The sequence below is a fragment of the Garra rufa genome, chromosome 25, assembly GCF_049309525.1.
Source record: "Garra rufa chromosome 25, GarRuf1.0, whole genome shotgun sequence".
NCBI classification, from domain to species: Eukaryota; Metazoa; Chordata; class Actinopteri; order Cypriniformes; family Cyprinidae; genus Garra; species Garra rufa.
Window position 1 is genome coordinate 32,263,106 of NC_133385.1, and position 19,629 is coordinate 32,282,734.

Below are 19,629 nucleotides of genomic sequence, written 5' to 3' on the forward strand. Positions count from 1 at the left end.
TATTGTTTTTACTGTATTTTGTATAATAATACAAAATCTGATATTGTGGACAAAACGTTCTTATTAGGTTTCATGAGATTCAACTTTGAAAATAATATCTCTGGTATAATTTCACAAAGCACTCATTGTTAACCAACAAACAGACAAAAAGAGTCTCTCCTGTGGGTTTTATGTACGTCTTTTAATTACACATTAAATAAGACTGATGAGATTAATGGGGAAAAACAGGATCGGGTTGCATTTATAAAACAGTGCAGATCTGAGAACAGCTTTCCTCCAGATTCCAGATGCGAAAGACGACCTCAGATCGGCACTTTCTCATAGACGTTTAACACGTGACCCTTAATTGCAATTAAGTGTCATTCAATTCATTAAACCGAAAAAAAGCACAATTTACAAAATAGTCATCTTTCTTATCACAACCGTACAAAGGCTGTTAAAACCAGGTCCATGTATACGTGAACCATTTTATCAACATTTGCAATTGGCACACAAACAGACAGAGAACATTTCAAAAAAATATCTAACGACTTTGCTACTCGCGTTACAGACGGCTAGTAAATGATTTTTAAAGGGAACAGAAATCACCCAAAACACTTTTGAAACTTTGCATAAGAGCGGACATCCTGATTGATCTGCATTAGTCAAACTGCGAAATAGAAACAAACTAGTACTGGTTAAGGACGCATGGTAAAACAGCTGACCGAAGGTTTTTAAAGCAACGTTCTGCTCGGAAATATTGGAAAATCTCCTAGAAATGACATCACAAGTATTGCCACACAAAATAAATCTTTATATCACTCTCTTTGGTTTGAGTGATGGCTGAAAATGTGCCCTCCACAACTAAGCTAGCCTTTTTACCGTAGTATACTAGATCAGGACTGCCTTTTAGTTTATGCGTTCAGCTTTTAGAACCAGAATGTCTCGATGGTTGATGGCAGCATAAACAAACAAGGCATTTGTCTTTTTTTTTTTTTTACATATATGTGCATCACAATAACTAGTGGTACAGTAGGTTATATTCACAAATCAATTTAGCCAAAAAAAAAAAAAAAAACATTTCAGACTAAGGCGCTGTTTGGCTGGGCACAAGAGGGTAAATATTCATACGTAATAAAAATCCTCCTTTGAGTGCAGAAGTGAGGCTTTCGCTAGTGTAGATCCTTATGAAAAGAGATTTGAAACATTAGACACTCTCTGGAATACTTGATTCTGATTGGTCAACTCCAGCTTTATATTTGAGTCAAAATCTGCTAAGGAACAAGTTAAGATTTAAAATGAGACAACAGCCGTGTTTCCATTACTCTTCAAATTGCGCAAATTGAAAACGTCAATCTCGCAAAAATATATAGCGCAAAACAAAAATAAAGTTATGCTTACATGAGGTGGTTTTTTAGGCAATTCGAAATAGTAAAGTTTCGCAAAAGTGCAAAGGAAACCGTTTAACATTTACAGCTCACTTGGTGTAGGTAAAAGTCATGATCATTCTTTCAAGTCATCAATTTTTTATTTATTTTCTTCAAATTAAAAATAATGGCTGCTGTGGGGGCTGCGATATACATAAACCTAAAGCTTTCACCAGTTTCAACTTAAAAACTTAAGTTGATTTAACTTAAAATCTTAAGTTAAATCAGCTTAAAACTACAAGTCATTTGAACTTATTACAATAAAATGAGTTGATATAACTTGAGTTTAAATGACTTACGTTGATTTAACTTAATCTTAAGGCATTTAAACTCACCAAGTTATATCAACTCATTTTTATTGTAATAAGTTAAAATAACTTGTAGTTTTAAGCTGATTTAATTAAAAACTTAAGGCAGCTGCTAAACTTAAGTTAAATCAGCTTAAAACAAGTTATTTGAACTTATTACAATAAAAATTAGTTGATATAACTTGAGTTTAAATGACTTAAGTTGATTTAACTTAAAATCTTAAGTTAACTCAGCTTAAAACAAGTTATTTGAACTTATTACAATAAAAATTAGTTGATATAACTTGAGTTTAAATGACTTAAGTTGATTTAACTGAAGATTTTAAGTTAAATCAGCTTAAAACTACAAGTTGGTTTAACTTAATTTTAAGGCAGTAGCTACCTTAAGTTTAAGTTAAATCAGCTTAAAACTAAAAGTTATTAACTTATTACAATAAAATGAGTTGATATAACTTGAGTTTAAATGAGTTACGTTGATTTAACTTAAAATCTTAAGGCAGCAGCTACCTTAAGTCATTTAAACTCACAAGTTATCAACAAATTTTTATTGTAATAAGTTAAAATAACTTGTAGTTTTAAGCTGATTTAATTAAAAACTTAAGGTAGCTGCTAAACTTAAGTTAAATCAGCTTAAAACTACAAGTTATTTGAACTTATTACAATAAAAATTAGTTGATATAACTTGAGTTTAAATGACTTAAGTTGATTTAACTTAAATTAAGTTTAGCAGCTGCCTTAAGATTTTAAGTTAAATCAACTTAAGCCATTTAAACACAAGTTATGTCAACTCATTTTTATTGTAATAAGTTAAAATGACTTGTAGTTTTAAGCTGATTTAACTTAAAAACTTAAGGTAGCTGCTAAACTTAAGTTAAATCAGCTTAAAACTACAAGTCATTTGAACTTATTACAATAAAAATGAGTTGATATAACTTGTTTAAATGACTTAAGTTGATTTAACTTAAATTAAGTTTAGCAGCTGCCTTAAGATTTTAAGTTGAAACTGATGAAAACTTTTTATAGTGTACCAACATCGGTCGTCATGACATAGCGAGAGTGAAAAAAGTTTTAGTTGCATAAACATTGGTTCATGAAAACGCTGTCATTTTATAATCGTTTATTTTTTATTCTACATTTATAAACGCAAGTTCTGCGCAAATATGTAATGGAAACGCAGCTGAAAGTAACTTTCTGCATCAAAATCTGGAAAAGAACAACTTGATTTCAAAGTCAATGAATTTGCGACAGTCGAATGTAACATTTCGTCTGTTAAAAATAACACGCACAATGCTCCGTTTTTACAAGCCTCCAGAGGTTCAGGGGAGACACTGCAGGCAAAAACGCTGTTTTTTTTTTTTTCATGCACCTGTCAAATTTGAGATTTTGGGCTTTTTGCTTTCTCATTAGGTGTTCTTTCAGACTAGTGGAAGGAAAACACCCAGACAGACACCGTTAAGAGTTTCTTTTATAGCACTTTATCTATTTGTGTCAATAGATTTCAATTACAACCCATATTTTTAAAGGCAGTTTTCTCAAAATGAGTTTTTTGTCCTACACTGAGCCATAAATCGCCACTTTAGTAGTACTTACACGCATCAAACTTGACTTTTATTCTTGTCTACTGTATATCCTGGAAGGTTTTAACAGAGGGATTTGTTCATATAGAATTAGCTTGATTTGATGCAACATTTTACTCCCCACAAAATGTTAAAAAATACATTGTTTTCTGTTTGTTCAGTTTTTTTCTGAATTATGGAGTAACAAACATACTCCTCTCTGTAAAAACATTTGACTCTAATATGTCAAAAAAAAAAACAAGAATTTTAAAACTGACTTCATCCAGTGTTGATTTTTGTACTAGAAATGCATGCAAATTAGTGCATATTTCATTAAATAATGGCTCATTTGCATATTTAAGCCTAAAAATTGTAGAAAACTTGTAATACAAAAAATGTCTGCGATTATCAATGTAATCAAGCATCTGGGTAAGTAAGGCGATAACTGGCAGTTATTTTTTTACCCTATTTACCAGCAGTGCCTCGCCTTAAAACATCCGGGCAGTGTGAAATTTAACTTCATCGCTTTCCGAGGAGAAAATGCCACCCGAGTGCTTCAACATGCAGTCTATCAAAACTGTAGCATACCTAATACTAAGACACGCAAGAATAAATTTGTCCTGTACTTGCTGAAATTGAAAGTGACTTAAAAGGAGTCAAATTTTGAAATGATTTTACCATTTAAAATAACTGCTTTCTATTTGAATTTATTTTAAAATTTAATTTATTCCTGTGATTTCAAAGCTGAATTTTTAGCATCATTACTCCAGTGTCACATGATCCTTCAGAAATCATTCTAATATGCTGGTTTGCTGTTCAAGAAACATTATCAATGTTTAAAACTTTTTTTTTTTTTTTAGGATTGATAAACAAAGCATTTATCTGAAATAAAATCTTTTGTAACATTACCATTCAAAATTTTGGTATTTTATGGGGGGGGGGGAGAAATGATAGAAATCAATATTTTTATTCAGCAGGGATGCTTTAAATTGATCAAAAGTGATGTTAAAGACATTTACGATGTTACAAAAGATTTCAATTTCCGATAAATGCTGTTCTTCTGAACTTTATTAATCAAAGCCTTCAATGTAATGGTTTTTTTTTTTTTTGAGCAGCAAATCAAAATATTATTTGTGAAGGATCATGTGACTGGAGGAACAATGCTAAAAATTCAGCTTTGAAATCACAGGAATAAATCACAATTTAAAACCTATTCAAATAGAAAACAGTTATTTTAAATACTAAAAATATTTTAGAATTTTAGCTGTACTTTGGATCAAATAAAACATTTCAATAAAAAAAAAAAAAATCTTACTGTTCAAAAACTTTTGACTGAAAGTGTAGATCACTATTATCTCACTTAAGTTTGACAAAATGTTAATTTGATTAATTATGCTGTTACCTCTTAGCAGATTTGGACTTGTATATAAACCCCCATGAGTTTAACCAAAAATAAACAACGGCCAATCCTTTCTAAACAACAGTGGCTATTATACAGTATTTGACGCATTACCGTTCCCTGGAAGTTTAACAAACAGAACACAGCATGCAAACAGGGAAATAAAGTGAACGTGGTTAAGATTTCACCATATATACACATTACCATGGCTTTCGAGAGAGGGCGACTACAATGGAAGTTCACATGCAGGTTGTTTTTGGAAGTCTGGGACGTCCAAAGGCAGGGTCATACACAGTGATAATGTATCAAAACACCCGCTGAAAGTGTTGGTCCTAAAAAAAGCAATTCCTCAAAAGTTTCAGTTCCTGTAAAATCAAGTGACTCACATGCAAATTTCATGGCTAAACAATAGCTCTCTCATACATGTTTCCAAGTCCACACCTTTCTTTACTACTCTAGACAAACCAACTGCAAAAATAAAACCAGTTCTGACAGCCCACTCGATAAAATAAGCCATAAAGGTGTCAAGGGACCAACACTTTGGGGCAACTGGCACCGAACGAGAAGTAAAGCTTATTTCTTTTAAGAAAGCAAGTAGAATAAGGATCCATTCTGTATTTCTGAAGAGGCTAATAATTTAGTGTAATGTACAAAAATGCAGTTGCGGAACTTGTTTTTTGTTTGTTTTGAGTCTATAATGACAGGAAAGGCTTGTTCACATTAATACACATTTTGTTTTGGATTTCTTCTTTTTCTTCTTGCCCTCCTTGCTCATCTTCTCCTTGTGTTTCCGGATTTCTCGGACTAAAGTATAAAACGCGTCGTCCACGCCCTTTAAAATAAAAGGAAACCAAATTTCAGACGATTAAAGCATTAAACACTATAAATAGAAATTAACAAGGACTTTTCAGAGACCTATGCCCAACTTTTGCCGCCATATTCCAAACATAAGCCACTTAACATTAAAACTGGTCTCAGATAAGTGTTAAAAAGACCATGTCCACCAAACCAGAACCCTTATGGTGAAAATTTAAAGGATAGTTCACCCAGAAACGGAAATCTGTCATTAATTGCTTACTCTTATGTCGTTCCAAACCTGTAAGACCTTCGTTCATCTTCAAAACACAAATTAATTTGATTAAATCTAAGAGCTTTCAGAGCCTGCATAGACGGCAATGCAACTGACACGATCAAGGCCTAGAAAGATAGTAAGGACAAAAATTAGGGCTAAAATAGTCCATGTGCCATCAGTGGCTCAACGGTAATGTTATGAAGCTATGAGGATACTTTTTGTGCACCAAGAAAACTAAAACAACAGCATTATTCGACAATTTCTTCTCTCCCGTGTCAGTCTTTGATGTGTGTTCTGCAGCTTGTTTTCAAGCAGAGGAATGCACATGTATGAACTTATTTTTGTTTTCTTTGCACACAAAAACCATTCTCATAGCTTCATAAAATTAAGGTTGAACCACTGATGTCACATGGAGCATTTTATCAATGTCCTTACTACCTTTCTGTGGCTTCAATGTGTCAGTTGCGTTGCTGTCTAGGGAGTGTCAGAAAGCGCTTGGATTTCATCCAACATATCTTTGTGCGTTTCAAAAATCTTACAGGTTTGTAATGACAAGAGGGTGAGTAACTAATGACAGAATTTTCATTTTCGGGTGCACTATTCTTTAAAGTGAAAAGGTAAGTGTGAATCTCACAAAGAAACGTTCATACTCAATCCCAAAATTGAACAAAATTGACCATATTTTGCAAGTTTGTAGAAACATTTCTGTTTCCTTTACTTTTTTGCATCGTGACATTTTCATGGCAGTAGAGCACTTTTAAACGCTTGAATCCTGTATGGGAAATTATATTTTCAAATTATGGCAATCCTTAAAATCTGTTAGTCAAGTATGTAAAAAATAAATCTTGTCTGGAAAAATATTTTTTAAATTACATTTAGCATTTGCTAAATTCATCACAACAAACACTACCAATAAACAAAAGCACAATTTCTGTTTGGAAAGTCATGTTGCGTTACAATTGGCATTAAATAAATTAACAAATACTACATACCAATACAGTTAAGGTCATAGGTTTACATACTCCTTACAGAATCTGCAAAATGTTAATTTTACCAAAATAAGAGATCATTCAAAATGCATGTCATTTTTAATTTAGTACTGACCGGAATAAGATATTTCACATAGAAGACATTTACATATAGTACACAAGAGAAAATAATAGTTGAATTTATAAAGTGACCTTGTTCAAAAGTTTACATACACTTTACTCTTGATACTGTGTTGTTACCTGAATGATTTTTGTCTGGTGATAGTGGTTCATGAGTCTCTTGTTTGTCCTGAACAGTTAAACTGCCTGCTGTTCTTCAGGAAAAACCCTTCAGGTCCTACAAATTCTTTGGTTTTTCAGCATTTGTGTGTATTTGAACCCTTTACAACGATGATTGTATGATTCTGAGATCCATCTTTTCACACTAAGGACAACTGAGAGACTAATACGCAACTATTAGAGAAGGTTCAAACGCTCACTGATGCTCCAGAAGGAAAAACCACGCATTAAGAGCCGGGGGTGAAAACTTTTGCACTGAATGAAAATTTGCATTTTTCTTATTTTTCCTAAACATCATATGTGACCCGACCTGCTGAAATGAGTCAGAAGTTGCAACGTTCCATTTTGAGATATGGCCAATAATGTAATTTCAAAAGAACAGACATTCAAAAATAATCTTGTAGTCCAGATAATTGAGTAAATGTATTTAAATGACTAGTAAATTTGACTTATAGTCAAGAAAGCAACAAATTGTGAAAAAGGTCAGAACTCCTGTTATGAAGGAGATTTTTGAGGTGCACTCTTGTCATAAATTAATCTATGAAACTCGTGTCAAATTATTTTCCTACATAATTTGCAAAAAAAAAAAAAAAAAAAAAGTCAAATATTTATTTAGGAGCCTCCAACGATATATAGTTTGTCATGATTAGATTAGGATTTATTTGTAAAATGGTGAAGTAAACTTGGGCATCCCACAGAGTGGACGCTGATGTTGATAGGCTAGTGTTTCTAGCTAAGAATCTTTAAATCGCTTTACTCTGACACCTTTGTATGTTTATTTTTTAATGTTTAATGGTGAGTTTGTGTTTACATTAAATTTAAATAAATGTAATAAAATGTTATAAAGCAAAGTTTATTTTGTCTCATTTCACTGCTGTTTGATAACCTAATGTTCAGGGGTAAATCTTTCAAATAAAAAAGTTCTCCAGAATCGTGAGAGAATCGTGATCTTTATTCTGCGCAAAAATAAAATAAAAAATAAAATAAAAATATTGTGATTCTCATTTTATTCAGAATCGTGCAGCTCTAATATCCCCTATCAATTTTGAAAATTTCAGGTCACATATTTTCATATATCATATTATATTTAGTACTGCCCTTCAGAAGCTACAGAAGATACTTATGTTTCCCAGAAGACAAAATAAGTTAGATCTACCCTGATAGTCAAATTCAAAAAGATTTTACCCCCTTGCTCTTAAAGCATAGTTTTTCAGTCAGGAGCATCAGTGAATGTTTGAACCTTCTGTAATAGTTGCATATGAGTCCCTCAGTTGTCCTCAGTGTGAAAAGATGGATCTCAAAAATCATACAGTCATTGTTGGAAAGGGTTCAAATATACAAAATGCTGGAAAACCAAAAGAATTTGAGAGACCTGAATTTTTTTCTGAAGAACAGCAGTCAGTTCTGGACAAACAAGGTACTCGAGAACAACTACACAAAGTATTAAGAAACAGGCGTATGTAAACTTTTGAACGGTCATTTTTCAAATTCAACTATTATTTCTCTTGTGGACTATATGTAAACATATCTTATTCAAGTCAGAAAAAAAAAAAATAAAATAAAAAAATTGGATTTTGTATGATCCCTCTTACCATTCCTAAAAATAGGCTTCTTTTTATGAAACAATTTTGGGATGAAATATGACCTGGATATTTCCTTGACAGATTTCGAGATCCACCTGAGAACAGGCGTAAAGTATAGTACGGCAGATGTCGTACCCCACAGCTGGGCAGCAGACGGGCAGCGCTTCAAACTTACCCCTCTCACATCAAAACACATTTTTTAAGCTTGATGCATTGCGTCGTCTTTTCTTCTTTACTGAGTTTCCTCAGCCGGTATTGCCTGATCTCCCGTACCAGAGTATAAAAGGCATCTTCCACTCTCTGCAGTGCAAAACACAACTCCCTTCAGTGTTAAGGAACGCACAGCGGTCATTACTGAGATGGGTAAACAGTCTGAATTGGATTTCGGGAACCAAGCGGCGCTATAAAGTTTTCCACAAAGTGCTGGCACAATTAATATTAAATGTTTTCTTTTGATTATTTCTGGGAATTTGGAACGAATTTGGCACAATTTAGTTTTTCCACATGGTCATTCGAAGTCATGTCATTTTTTTGGAGCATCGAAAAGACTTTCTCAATGAGTTGTCCCTCTAAACACCACTAAATAAATAAAAAAAAAACAAATATAGATATATAGATTTAGAGAATTAGAAAGTGAATCTGCTATTAGAGCAATACACACAGAACCATTTCAGCCTGCAGCCAGAGAGGGAATTGTGGGTATTGAAGACAACCCTACGGTGTCAGCGGGTAGCATGTGAGGCTTGAAACAGAGAGAAAAGAAATTAATTCAGGAGCTTTTATTATACCCCAGCACCGCAAGGAGTTGTGATTTGAGCACTGCAGAGGGAGGTAGAGTGTCTGCCTTGATATTCAACACGACAGATAGAGCACTTCAATATCCCCGATTGATTTATAGTGATTAGACCCTTGATCAGTCAGTCAATCAATCCAAATTGCATTCCTTGCCATTAAGAGATTAATGAAATCAAACACAGACGAATTACAATGAATGCACAAGAGAGACCAGGCACAAACCCAGAGGCAGATCAGTTGTGTTGTGTGATATGACCTGATTGATTATTCATAAAGCCCGTCACAACGAACTCATGCATAAACCCAGTGTAAAGCAACAGGACGCGATGAGCAGCTTTCCTACAATTCAGCACATTTTAACTGCCTTCAGCTGGTGTGTGAATGTTACAAAAACATGTCTAGGTCTAACTGATCTCACAATTCAATGTTTTTAATGTTTCTTTAGGATTCTCTTCTCATCAAGCCTGCATTTATTTGATCCAAAGTGCAAGAAATGCGGTAATATTGTGAAATAGTTGTACCATTTAAAATAACAGCTTTCTATTTGAATGCATTTTAAAATATAATTGTGAATGTGATCAAGGCTCACTTTTCAGGATCATTACTCCAGTCACATAATACTTCAAAAAATAAATATTTAAAACAGTTGAAAGTTTTTTTTTTTTTTTTTCAGGATTCTTTGACGAATAGAAAGATCCAAAGACCTGCATTTATCTGAAATAAAAAGCTTCTGTGACATTATACACTATACCATTCAAAAGCTTGGAGTTAGTATAATTTGTCTTTTTTTGGGAAAGATATTATAGAAATTAATACTTTTATTTAGCAAGGATGCTTTAAATTGATTAAAAGTGATAGAGACATTTAGAATATTACAAAAGACTTCTATTTCAGATAAATGCTGTTCTTCTGAATATTCTTTTCAAAGAAACCTTAAAAAAAAAAGAAGAAAAAAAAAAAGGTACTCTGCTTTCAACAAATATTTAAAATAAACGTTTTTGGGCATCAAACCAGAATATTAGAATGATTTCTGAAGGATCATGTGACTGGAGAAATGCTAAAAATTCAGCTTTGAAATCACAGAAATAAATTACATTTTAAAATATATTCAAATAGAAAGCAATTATTTTAAATGGTAAAAATACTTCAGAATTTGACTGTTTTTGCTGTACTCTGGATCAAATAAACACAGGCATAAAAAACACAAAAAAACACTGTTCAAAAACTTTTGACTGGTAGTGTACTTGAAGTTATTACTTCTTACAACATTATAAAGAGTCAACAAAAAATACTGATCATTAAAATGCTACATTTTGAATATGCATACATTTAAAGAGTTCAAAATACTTCATATATAATAAATAATGTACCAATAATATATTTAAATGTACCAATAATTTGTCCAAACTCTCATTTATGCATAACTATACAGAATACAGATTGCTGTTATCCATGACACATGTTTTTTGCATTTTGCACTATATAGAGTGGCAAGTTACACCCCTTACAGCAATTTAAAAAAAAAACATATTTATTAAGAATAGTTTCTACTTTCTTTCCTTTCATTTTGGGGTGAAATGTGACCCAGACATGTTCTTGATATGCTTAAAAAAAATAAAAAATAAAATAAAAAATAAACTTGAATGGTCGTGTATATATAACCTGGTTATAGTCAACTTTTAATACAGATTTTAAAACCATGATTAATCCCATAATTCATCATCATGACATTAAAGACAACATGAAATGGTCTTCACAACTCATTTAGGTTTCAATAACGATGCATTTCTGAGCAAAATAATTTTGTAAGTTTATGCATCAGAATTTAATTGAATCCCATGTTATACTGAGATATTATAGACTTACATTAATGGTGGCCATAGTTGAATCAGCATAAGTTGTTTTAGAAGTGGATAGAAGTTAACGTGTGACCCTACACCACAAAACCAATCATAAGGGTCAATTTAAAGATTTATATCAAAGCTGAATACTAACTACAAACATCTAAAAATATCTTTGAATACCTAGAAAACATTTACAAAAGACATTAAACATTTAACTCAAATTATCCAAAACAAACGTCTAAAATACCTACAAAACAAGCTTTCCATTGATGCATGGTTTGTTAGGATATGACAATACCCTTAAATTAAAAATCACCTTTAAAGTTGTCCAAATGAAGTTCTTAGCAATGCATATTACTAATAAAAAATTAAGTTTTGATATTTATGGTAGGGAATTTACAAAGCATCTTCATGGAACATGATCTTTACTTAATATCCGAATGATTTTTGACCCATACAATGTATTGTTGGCTATTGCTACAAATATAGCTGTGCTACTTAAGTTTTGTGGTCCAGGGTCACATATTATGTTTATCTTTTATAATGACAAACAGTCAACAAGGATATTAATTAAAAAAAACAGGCGATTTTGATTTCATGCTGTCTTTAAACCAGTTAAAATCAAGTCTTTCAATGTGAAAACTTTGATTTTCATTGATTTGTCAAACATATTTGTATTCAGTACACAACCTCCTGTGTTTTCCATACCTGTCTCGTCTTTGCTGAGGTCTCTATAAATGGGATGCCATAGCTACGTGCTAAATCCTGAGCCTGCTTGGTGTCCACACTGCGGGATGGAAGATCACACTTATTCCCCACCAGGACCATGGGGACGTCCTCGGAGTCCTTTACTCGTTTTATCTGCTCTCTGCCAAAGCACACAGAACATTGCGTGTCTAAAATTAATTTGACTCTGTGAGGTGATTTAACCCTTTACAGACCTGATTCTGCACACCATTGGGTTGATACAGTATCTAACCCTCACCTGTAGTGGTGAATGTCCTCAAAGGACTTGGTGTTATTGATGGCAAAGACACAGAGGAAGCCCTCTCCTGTCCTCATGTACTGATCCCTCATGGCGCTGTACTCCTCCTGACCTGCAGTGTCCAAGATGTCCAGTAGACACGTCTCTCCGTCAATCACCACCTGCTTCCTGTAGGAGTCCTGCACAAGTGATATGATATTTTGAGCATGTTGAGCAGTATAACAATCTATACTGGTTCTATCAATTTATGACAAGCGTATAATATCCCAAATATTATATTAAAATCTGAATTTTGTAAAATGATTGCGTTTAAGTTTAAAAGTGCTCATTTAGGTGTAGATTAAGTCTAACAAAGTGGGTGTACAATATGAAATTAAAATTAGAAAGATTATTTTTAAGCATTTTCAATGCATGCTCTTTGGAATGTGTGCTGAGGAATTAAGAATCAAAACTACAATCTGCAAACATCTATAAATATCTTTGAATACCTACAAAACATTTACAAATTAACATTAAAACAAATAACTACAAAAATCTACAAAACATCTAAAAACATCTGAAAAGCTAAAACATCTAACATATAAAATAATCTAAAAAAAAAATCTACAAAAACAAGCATTAAAAAAATAAAGCTGCAAACAAACATCTAAAAGCATCTACAAAACAAACATCTGCGGAACAATTATAAAACATCTAAACTACAAAACCTAAAAATATCTTCAAAACAAACATTAAAAATAAAATGCAAACAAACATCTAAAACATTTTCAAAAGAAATATTAAAAAAAAATTACAAAACAAACTAACAACTACAACACATCTAAACAACAAAACAAAAACATATACAGAACAAAATTCTAAGAACTACAAAACACTTAACTACAAAAACTGCAAACATCTACAAAACAAATTTCTAACAACTACAGTACAAAACATCTAAAACATACGGGGAAAAAACTACAAACATCTAAAAACCTTCTACCAAACATACAAACATCAACTACAAAAACTGCAAACAAACATCTAAAAACCTTCTACCAAACATCTAAACATACAAACATCAAACAAACAAACTACAAAAACATCTAAAAACATCTACAAAACAAATTTCTAAAAACAACTACAGTACAAAACATCTAAAACATACAAAAAAAAACTACAAAAACTGCAAACATCTAAAAACCTTCTACCAAACATCTAAACATCAAACAAACAAACATCTAAAAACATCTAAAAACCTTCTACCAAACATCTAAACATCCACAAACATCTAAAAACCTTCTACCAAACATCTAAACATACAAACATCAAACAAACAAACTACAAAAACATCTAAAAACATCTACAAAACAAATTTCTAAAAACAACTACAGTACAAAACATCTAAAACATACAAAAAAAAACTACAAAAACTGCAAACATCTAAAAACCTTCTACCAAACATCTAAACATCAAACAAACAAACATCTAAAAACATCTAAAAACCTTCTACCAAACATCTAAACATCCACAAACATCTAAAAACCTTCTACCAAACATCTAAACATCAAACAAACAAACAAACATCTAAAAACCTTCTACCAAACATCTAAACATCAAACAAACAAACAAACAAACAAACATCTAAAAACCTTCTACCAAACATCTAAACATCAAACAAACAAACAAACAAACAAACAAACAAACAAACATCTAAAAACCTTCTACCAAACATCTAAACATCAAACAAACAAACAAACAAACAAACAAACATCTAAAAACCTTCTACCAAACATCTAAACATACACAAACAAACATCTAAAAACCTTCTACCAAACATCTAACAAACAAACAAACAAACAAACAAACAAACAAACAAACATCTAAACATACACAAACAAACAAACAAACAAACAAACAAACATCTAAACATACACAAACAAACATCTAAAAACCTTCTACCAAACATCTAACAAACAAACAAACAAACAAACAAACATCTAAACATACACAAACAAACATCTAAAAACCTTCTACCAAACATCTAAACATACACAAACAAACAAACAAACATCTAAAAACCTTCTACCAAACATCCACAAACATCAAACAAACATCTAAAAACCTTCTACCAAACATCCACAAACATCAAACAAACATCTAAAAACCTTCTACCAAACATCTAAACATACAAACATCAAACAAACAAACTACAAAAACTGCAAACAAACATCTAAAAACACGTAGAAACCTTTGAAGCTCCCCTGAGCGCAAACACAAATATGCTGATGGGGTCAGACGCACATGGTGCTCCTAAATATTTTTCACAGTCACACGTAGTAATTTTTAGTCGCAAATGCGAGTTAGAAAAAGACGTTTTCTTTTTAGCTTCATAATTTGATGTTGCCGCCATGTTGCCGTCTCTTCGCTGTACTGGTTGTTACCAGGTTACAGAAGAAAAAAGACAGTGCTCACAACATCCAATCAGATAAGAGGAACCGAAAAGCAATACGGTGTTCACAACATCACAGAGAAGGTAGCATTTAAAGGCTTAAAAACACAAGCTGTTTCTCGATTCTAAGGCTGTATTTGCACGAATTTGACAAACAGCCGCAGGCAAATTAAACTTTACTGACAAGTCAGCACTGGCCCGATCGGGCCAGTGACGATCCTGTCTACTGTCCCGAGCGTCTCGCACGCTGGCCCCGGGCCGTCGGGCAGTCCTTATTGTCGAGCCCTGAAGAGCCACAATGGCCTTCAATCAGGAATCCACCTTTTAAACCAGAATAACCGGATCGCACTGTTGAAGCTTTAACAGCACATTTTTTGCATATTCACATGCGGGAAAGTTTCACAAATGTGTGTGGCAGTAAAAAGTGAGTGCTCTGACAGCGCTAGAGACAGAGGTCCACATGCCTCACCTCTATGGTTGGGTCATATTCATCCACAAAGTGGTTCTGGATCAGTTGGATGGTGAGAGCGCTCTTGCCCACGCCTCCAGCCCCCACGACCACAAGCTTATATTCTGTCATTCTTCACCTGCAACAGAAAAAAAAAACAGTGAAAATCAATGAGCAGTTAAAGACTTTTTCTGCACTAGCTTTAATGTGCTTACCAGGCTTAAAGTAATTGTTAATTAACTTGCGCTATTATCCAAAGCGACTTACAGTTCGCCAATTACAGGTTCAGTTGGCTGGAGTAACCTAGGGTTAGACTAACTATCTTGCTCAAGGGCACAGCAATGATGGTTTAATAATAAAGCCTTTTACGGTTTGAACTTACTACCTTTCAGCTACCAGCCCAAATGTTTAACCACTACACCACAGTACCCTACAATTAGACAAGACTGTAAAGGTTTGTCTCACACTGACATTTAAAATGCCAGGCCTACTGACCCAAAAACAGCATTTAAACACTACTTTTAAAACACCATACACTCTCATTATTCATATATAACTATAAAAAAAAACATTTATAACTATCACCAATCTGTTATATATATATATAATAAAAATTATTATTATTATTATTTTTTGAACAGTAAGACTTTTAATGTTTTCTTGAAGTCTTTTCTGCTCAACAAGTCTGCATTTAATTGATCCAAAGTACAGCAAATACAGTAAAATTGTATCTTTTTTTACCATTTAAAATAACTTTTCTATTTGACTAGATTTTAAATTTTTTTTGTTTTTTGTTATCAAAGCTAAATTTTCAGCATCATTACTCCAGTCTTCGGTGTCACATGATCCTTCAGAAATCATTCTAATATGCTTAATTATTATCATTATTATCAATATTTAAAACAGTTGAAAGATCAGCATCCACTATTTCATTCAAAAGTATTTTTTGGATAATAAATTATAGAAATTAAGACTTTTTTTTATTTAGCAAGGATGCTTTAAATTGATAAGTGATGATAAAGACATTTATAATGTTAGAAAAGATTTCTATTTCAAATAAATGCTGTTCTTATGAACTTTCTATTCATTAAAAAAAACTGAAAAAAAAAATCAATAATACTAACAAATGCTTTTTTTTAACAGCAAATCAGAATATTAGAATGATTTCTGAATGATCATGTGACTAGAGTAATGATGCTAAAAATTCAGCTTTGAAATCAGGAATAAATTACATTTTAAAATATATTCAAATGGAAAACAGTAATTTAAATAGTGAAATTATTATTACACATTTTTCTGTTTTTGCTGTACTTTGGATCGAATAAATACAGGTTTGCTGAGCAGAAGAGACTTAAAAAAAAACATTAAAAATCTTACTGTTCAAAAGTACTGGAAGTGTATAAACAATCAATATGGAACAGAATCAAAGGAATACCACAATGTGTGACTATTTGAAACTATATAGTTATAAATAATAGTATATATAACGTTTTGTTGACACCGTAAGTTACAAACCTATATAATAACTCACCTTTAATGTTACCTTATGTTATGCTGTAACAGATTTTCTTTAATCATTGTTACTATAGCCAAAAAAATCCAGTTAAATAAACTGATTCAATGTGTAACAGATTAAATACCATAATTTGACACATAATTAAGTTACATATTATCTTACATGCTGTTACTCCATTATTTCACCTTGTTTAATCATTACTTGTAACTTTTCATTACTATAACTCAACAAAACAGATTAATCTAGAGTAAACAATCAAATCAACAGGTGATACACGAGCAAAAGTAACATTTTAACCATTTTAAGTTAGACATTTATAGTCTAGTTCCGTGGAAGTAAAGTAAATTCTCTTTATAATAATTTAAAATCGATTAACTTAACTGGCAACCTAAACCATAATACTACGACTTGACATATTTTGAAGTTTGCAGCTATGTTTTTGCTGACTAAGACCCTTAAAGTATTTTACACAGCTTTTCAAGGTTAAATGACTACCGTATGATACAATACTAACATGCGAATAAGATTTTACCTCAAGTTTAAATAAGTTAATCGTTAATAAGTAAAGTTAAGCGCCATTGTATCATATGGCAGGGCCCGAATTCCACTTGGTCGTACAATGACAATAATGCACTGAAAATAAAACAGACACATACAAAGCTGACTTTTAAACAATAATTAGCTTTATCCTGTCACAATTGTTCGTGACTGTAAATAGACATGTTGAACTAGCTTTACTATCATTTTTACCTGGGTTTGCTGTAAGTTCCGCGTCTGAAAAGCCTCTAATGACTCAAGCGTTTATCATGACCTTGCCATAATGTTATTATCCATTTAAACAGCGTGTATAAAGCCGCATATATCCGCTGGGGAGCCGGTTAAAGTGTTTAAGGGGGTTTTCAACCCGAAAACCGACAATTTCATACGAAATGGAGATGAATTCAGCTCTTTCTAGGCTACATGGCCTGCGCTCGGAGGCTGTGCTTTACATAAATATGGGCGGACACACTGTTGCGTCCTGCTAAATGATCACTTACCCCAAAAAAATCAACAATTTTCAGCTGTTTGCGATTATTTTCAGTAGGTGGAGGAGGTTAAAAGGATGAGTAATACACAGTCGAGCAGCCTCTTCCGAGCATCAGCATGCATCTTGCATTATAATAGACGAAACATCTGAAGACACAAATAATCCCGATCGCTGTCCTTTCAATGAGATGTGCAGGGCGGAGGGCTTGATCAATAACTGACCGATAATCAACACTGCTAATTCCGGGCTAGATATGGTTATACGACGGATAACAAACGCACTTGCGTTTACAGTGTAATAGCACACGAGAATGTGCTAAGACATATTCGATACTGGGCAAAGACCGGCTTTTGACAAGCGCTAAGGGCAGTATTGGTATAGACTGGCTTCGTGCTTATATAGGCCCTAAATATAACCGGAACGTGTACGTGCGTACGTCATCGCGTATGTGGATTCTCATTGGATGTTTCACCTGTCAATCAGAATTAGGGGTTTTGCATACGGTGCGCAGGGAGCCAATCGTCTGCGGTTATCGACAGAATAATACAAATTAGTTACTCGACCTAGATGTTTATTGTTTGACTTTTTTTTAGAGCTGTCAAACAATTAATCATGATTAATCAGATCCAGAGTAAAAGTTGGTGTTTATATAATAAATGTGTGAGTACTGAGTATAGTATATTAATAATGTATATATAAATACAAACACGTACGTGTGTGTGTGTGTGTGTGTGTGTGTGTGTGTGTGTGTGTGTGTGTGTGTGTGTGTGTGTGTGTGTGTGTGTGTATATATATTATATATACACGTACATGTATATAATTAAATATAAATATATATAGACAACTATTATTATAATATATACATGTATATATATATTTATATGTCTATATATATTTATATTTATATTTAATTATATATACATATAAACTCTTTATAGTTACATATAACATTTTGCATCAAATATATATACATGCAAGTGTGTGTATTTTTATATACATAATAAATTTACACAAGTACTCACACATATATTATGTAAACACAATCGTTTGACAGCCCTACTTTTTTTCTTTTAAACGTAACGTAAATATATTTAACAGAAATACATATACTACCGTTCAAAAGTTTGGGGTCGGTAAGACTTGTAGTCTTTAAAGAAGTCTCTTATGCTCATCAAGGCTGCATTTATTTGATTAAAAATACTGGAAAAAAACAGTAATATTGCAAAATGTTTTTACAATATAAAATAATGTTTTTTATTTTAAAATAGAATTTATTCCTGTGATGAAAAGCTGAATTTTTATCAGCTATTACTCCAGTCTTCAGTGTCACACGATCCTTCAGAAATCATTCTAATATGCTGATTTATTATTAGAATGGTCAATGTTGGATAATATCAACAGTTGTGCTGCCAAATATTTTTTGGAACCTGTTATTTTTTTTTTTTTTTTCATGATTCTTTCATGAATAACAAGTTTAAAAAGTACAGTGTTTATTCAAAATATAAATATAACAATGTAAATTATTTATTATTAACTTTTAATAATTTTTTTATTATTAACTTAATACATCCTTGGTGAATAAAAGTATTAATTTCTTAAAAAAAAAAAAGAAAAAAGAAACAAAATGTACTGACCCCAAACTTTTGAACGGTAGTGTACTTGTCCAACAAAACACAAACATGTTTTTGATTTTTGTGTGTGTGTGTTTATAGTTTTTGAGGAGATGTTACAATAACACATTTATCAGAATAATTGAAATGGTCGTTTATATAGTAGAGAAAATAAAATAGGCTAACAAACTTTGACTAACAGGCAAAGAAAATTCACTGAAACATTATGAACAAATAGACATTACAATCTGGGGTGGATTGATTTTGTAACACGTAGCTAGATTTCCAGAAATATTTGGCTTTGAAAAAGACTGAAGGATTACATAAATGCTTGAAATTCACTCTACACTAACCTTGCGGTAATTTTAAATTTTTAGTTCA

General features: G+C 32.3%; 1 protein-coding gene across 3 annotated transcripts; it reads right to left on the minus strand.

Moving 5' to 3' along the window:
• Positions 1-162: 162 nt before the first annotated feature.
• On the minus strand, positions 163-17,564 carry LOC141302172 (GTPase KRas). Of its 3 annotated transcripts, XM_073832360.1 has the most exons (6): positions 17,362-17,564; positions 15,117-15,234; positions 12,217-12,395; positions 11,940-12,099; positions 8,768-8,892; positions 5,364-5,501 (listed from the first exon to the last, which is right to left on the minus strand). In XM_073832360.1, the coding sequence occupies exons 2-5, from the start codon at positions 15,225-15,227 to the stop codon at positions 8,773-8,775; spliced, it is 570 nt and encodes a 189-aa protein (XP_073688461.1). In that variant the 5' UTR covers positions 15,228-15,234; positions 17,362-17,564; the 3' UTR covers positions 5,364-5,501; positions 8,768-8,772. The 3 variants fall into 3 exon arrangements, with proteins under 3 accessions (XP_073688462.1, XP_073688461.1, XP_073688460.1); XM_073832359.1 differs by lacking the exon at positions 17,362-17,564 and having other exon boundaries at positions 15,117-15,247; XM_073832361.1 differs by lacking the exons at positions 8,768-8,892; positions 17,362-17,564 and having other exon boundaries at positions 163-5,501; positions 15,117-15,247.
• Positions 17,565-19,629: the final 2,065 nt, after the last annotated feature.

Excerpts from the sequence above, each read along its gene's own strand:
- LOC141302172 (XM_073832360.1), bottom strand. The coding sequence starts at position 15,227 with ATGACAGAATATAAGCTTGTGGTCGTGGGGGCTGGAGGCGTGGGCAAG. Across the intron at positions 12,396-15,116 it reads AATATGACCCAACCATAGAG|GACTCCTACAGGAAGCAGGT; the intron begins GTGAGGCATGTG and ends TCACTTGTGCAG. Across the intron at positions 8,893-11,939 it reads CCTCAGCAAAGACGAGACAG|AGAGTGGAAGATGCCTTTTA; the intron begins GTATGGAAAACA and ends TTTGCACTGCAG.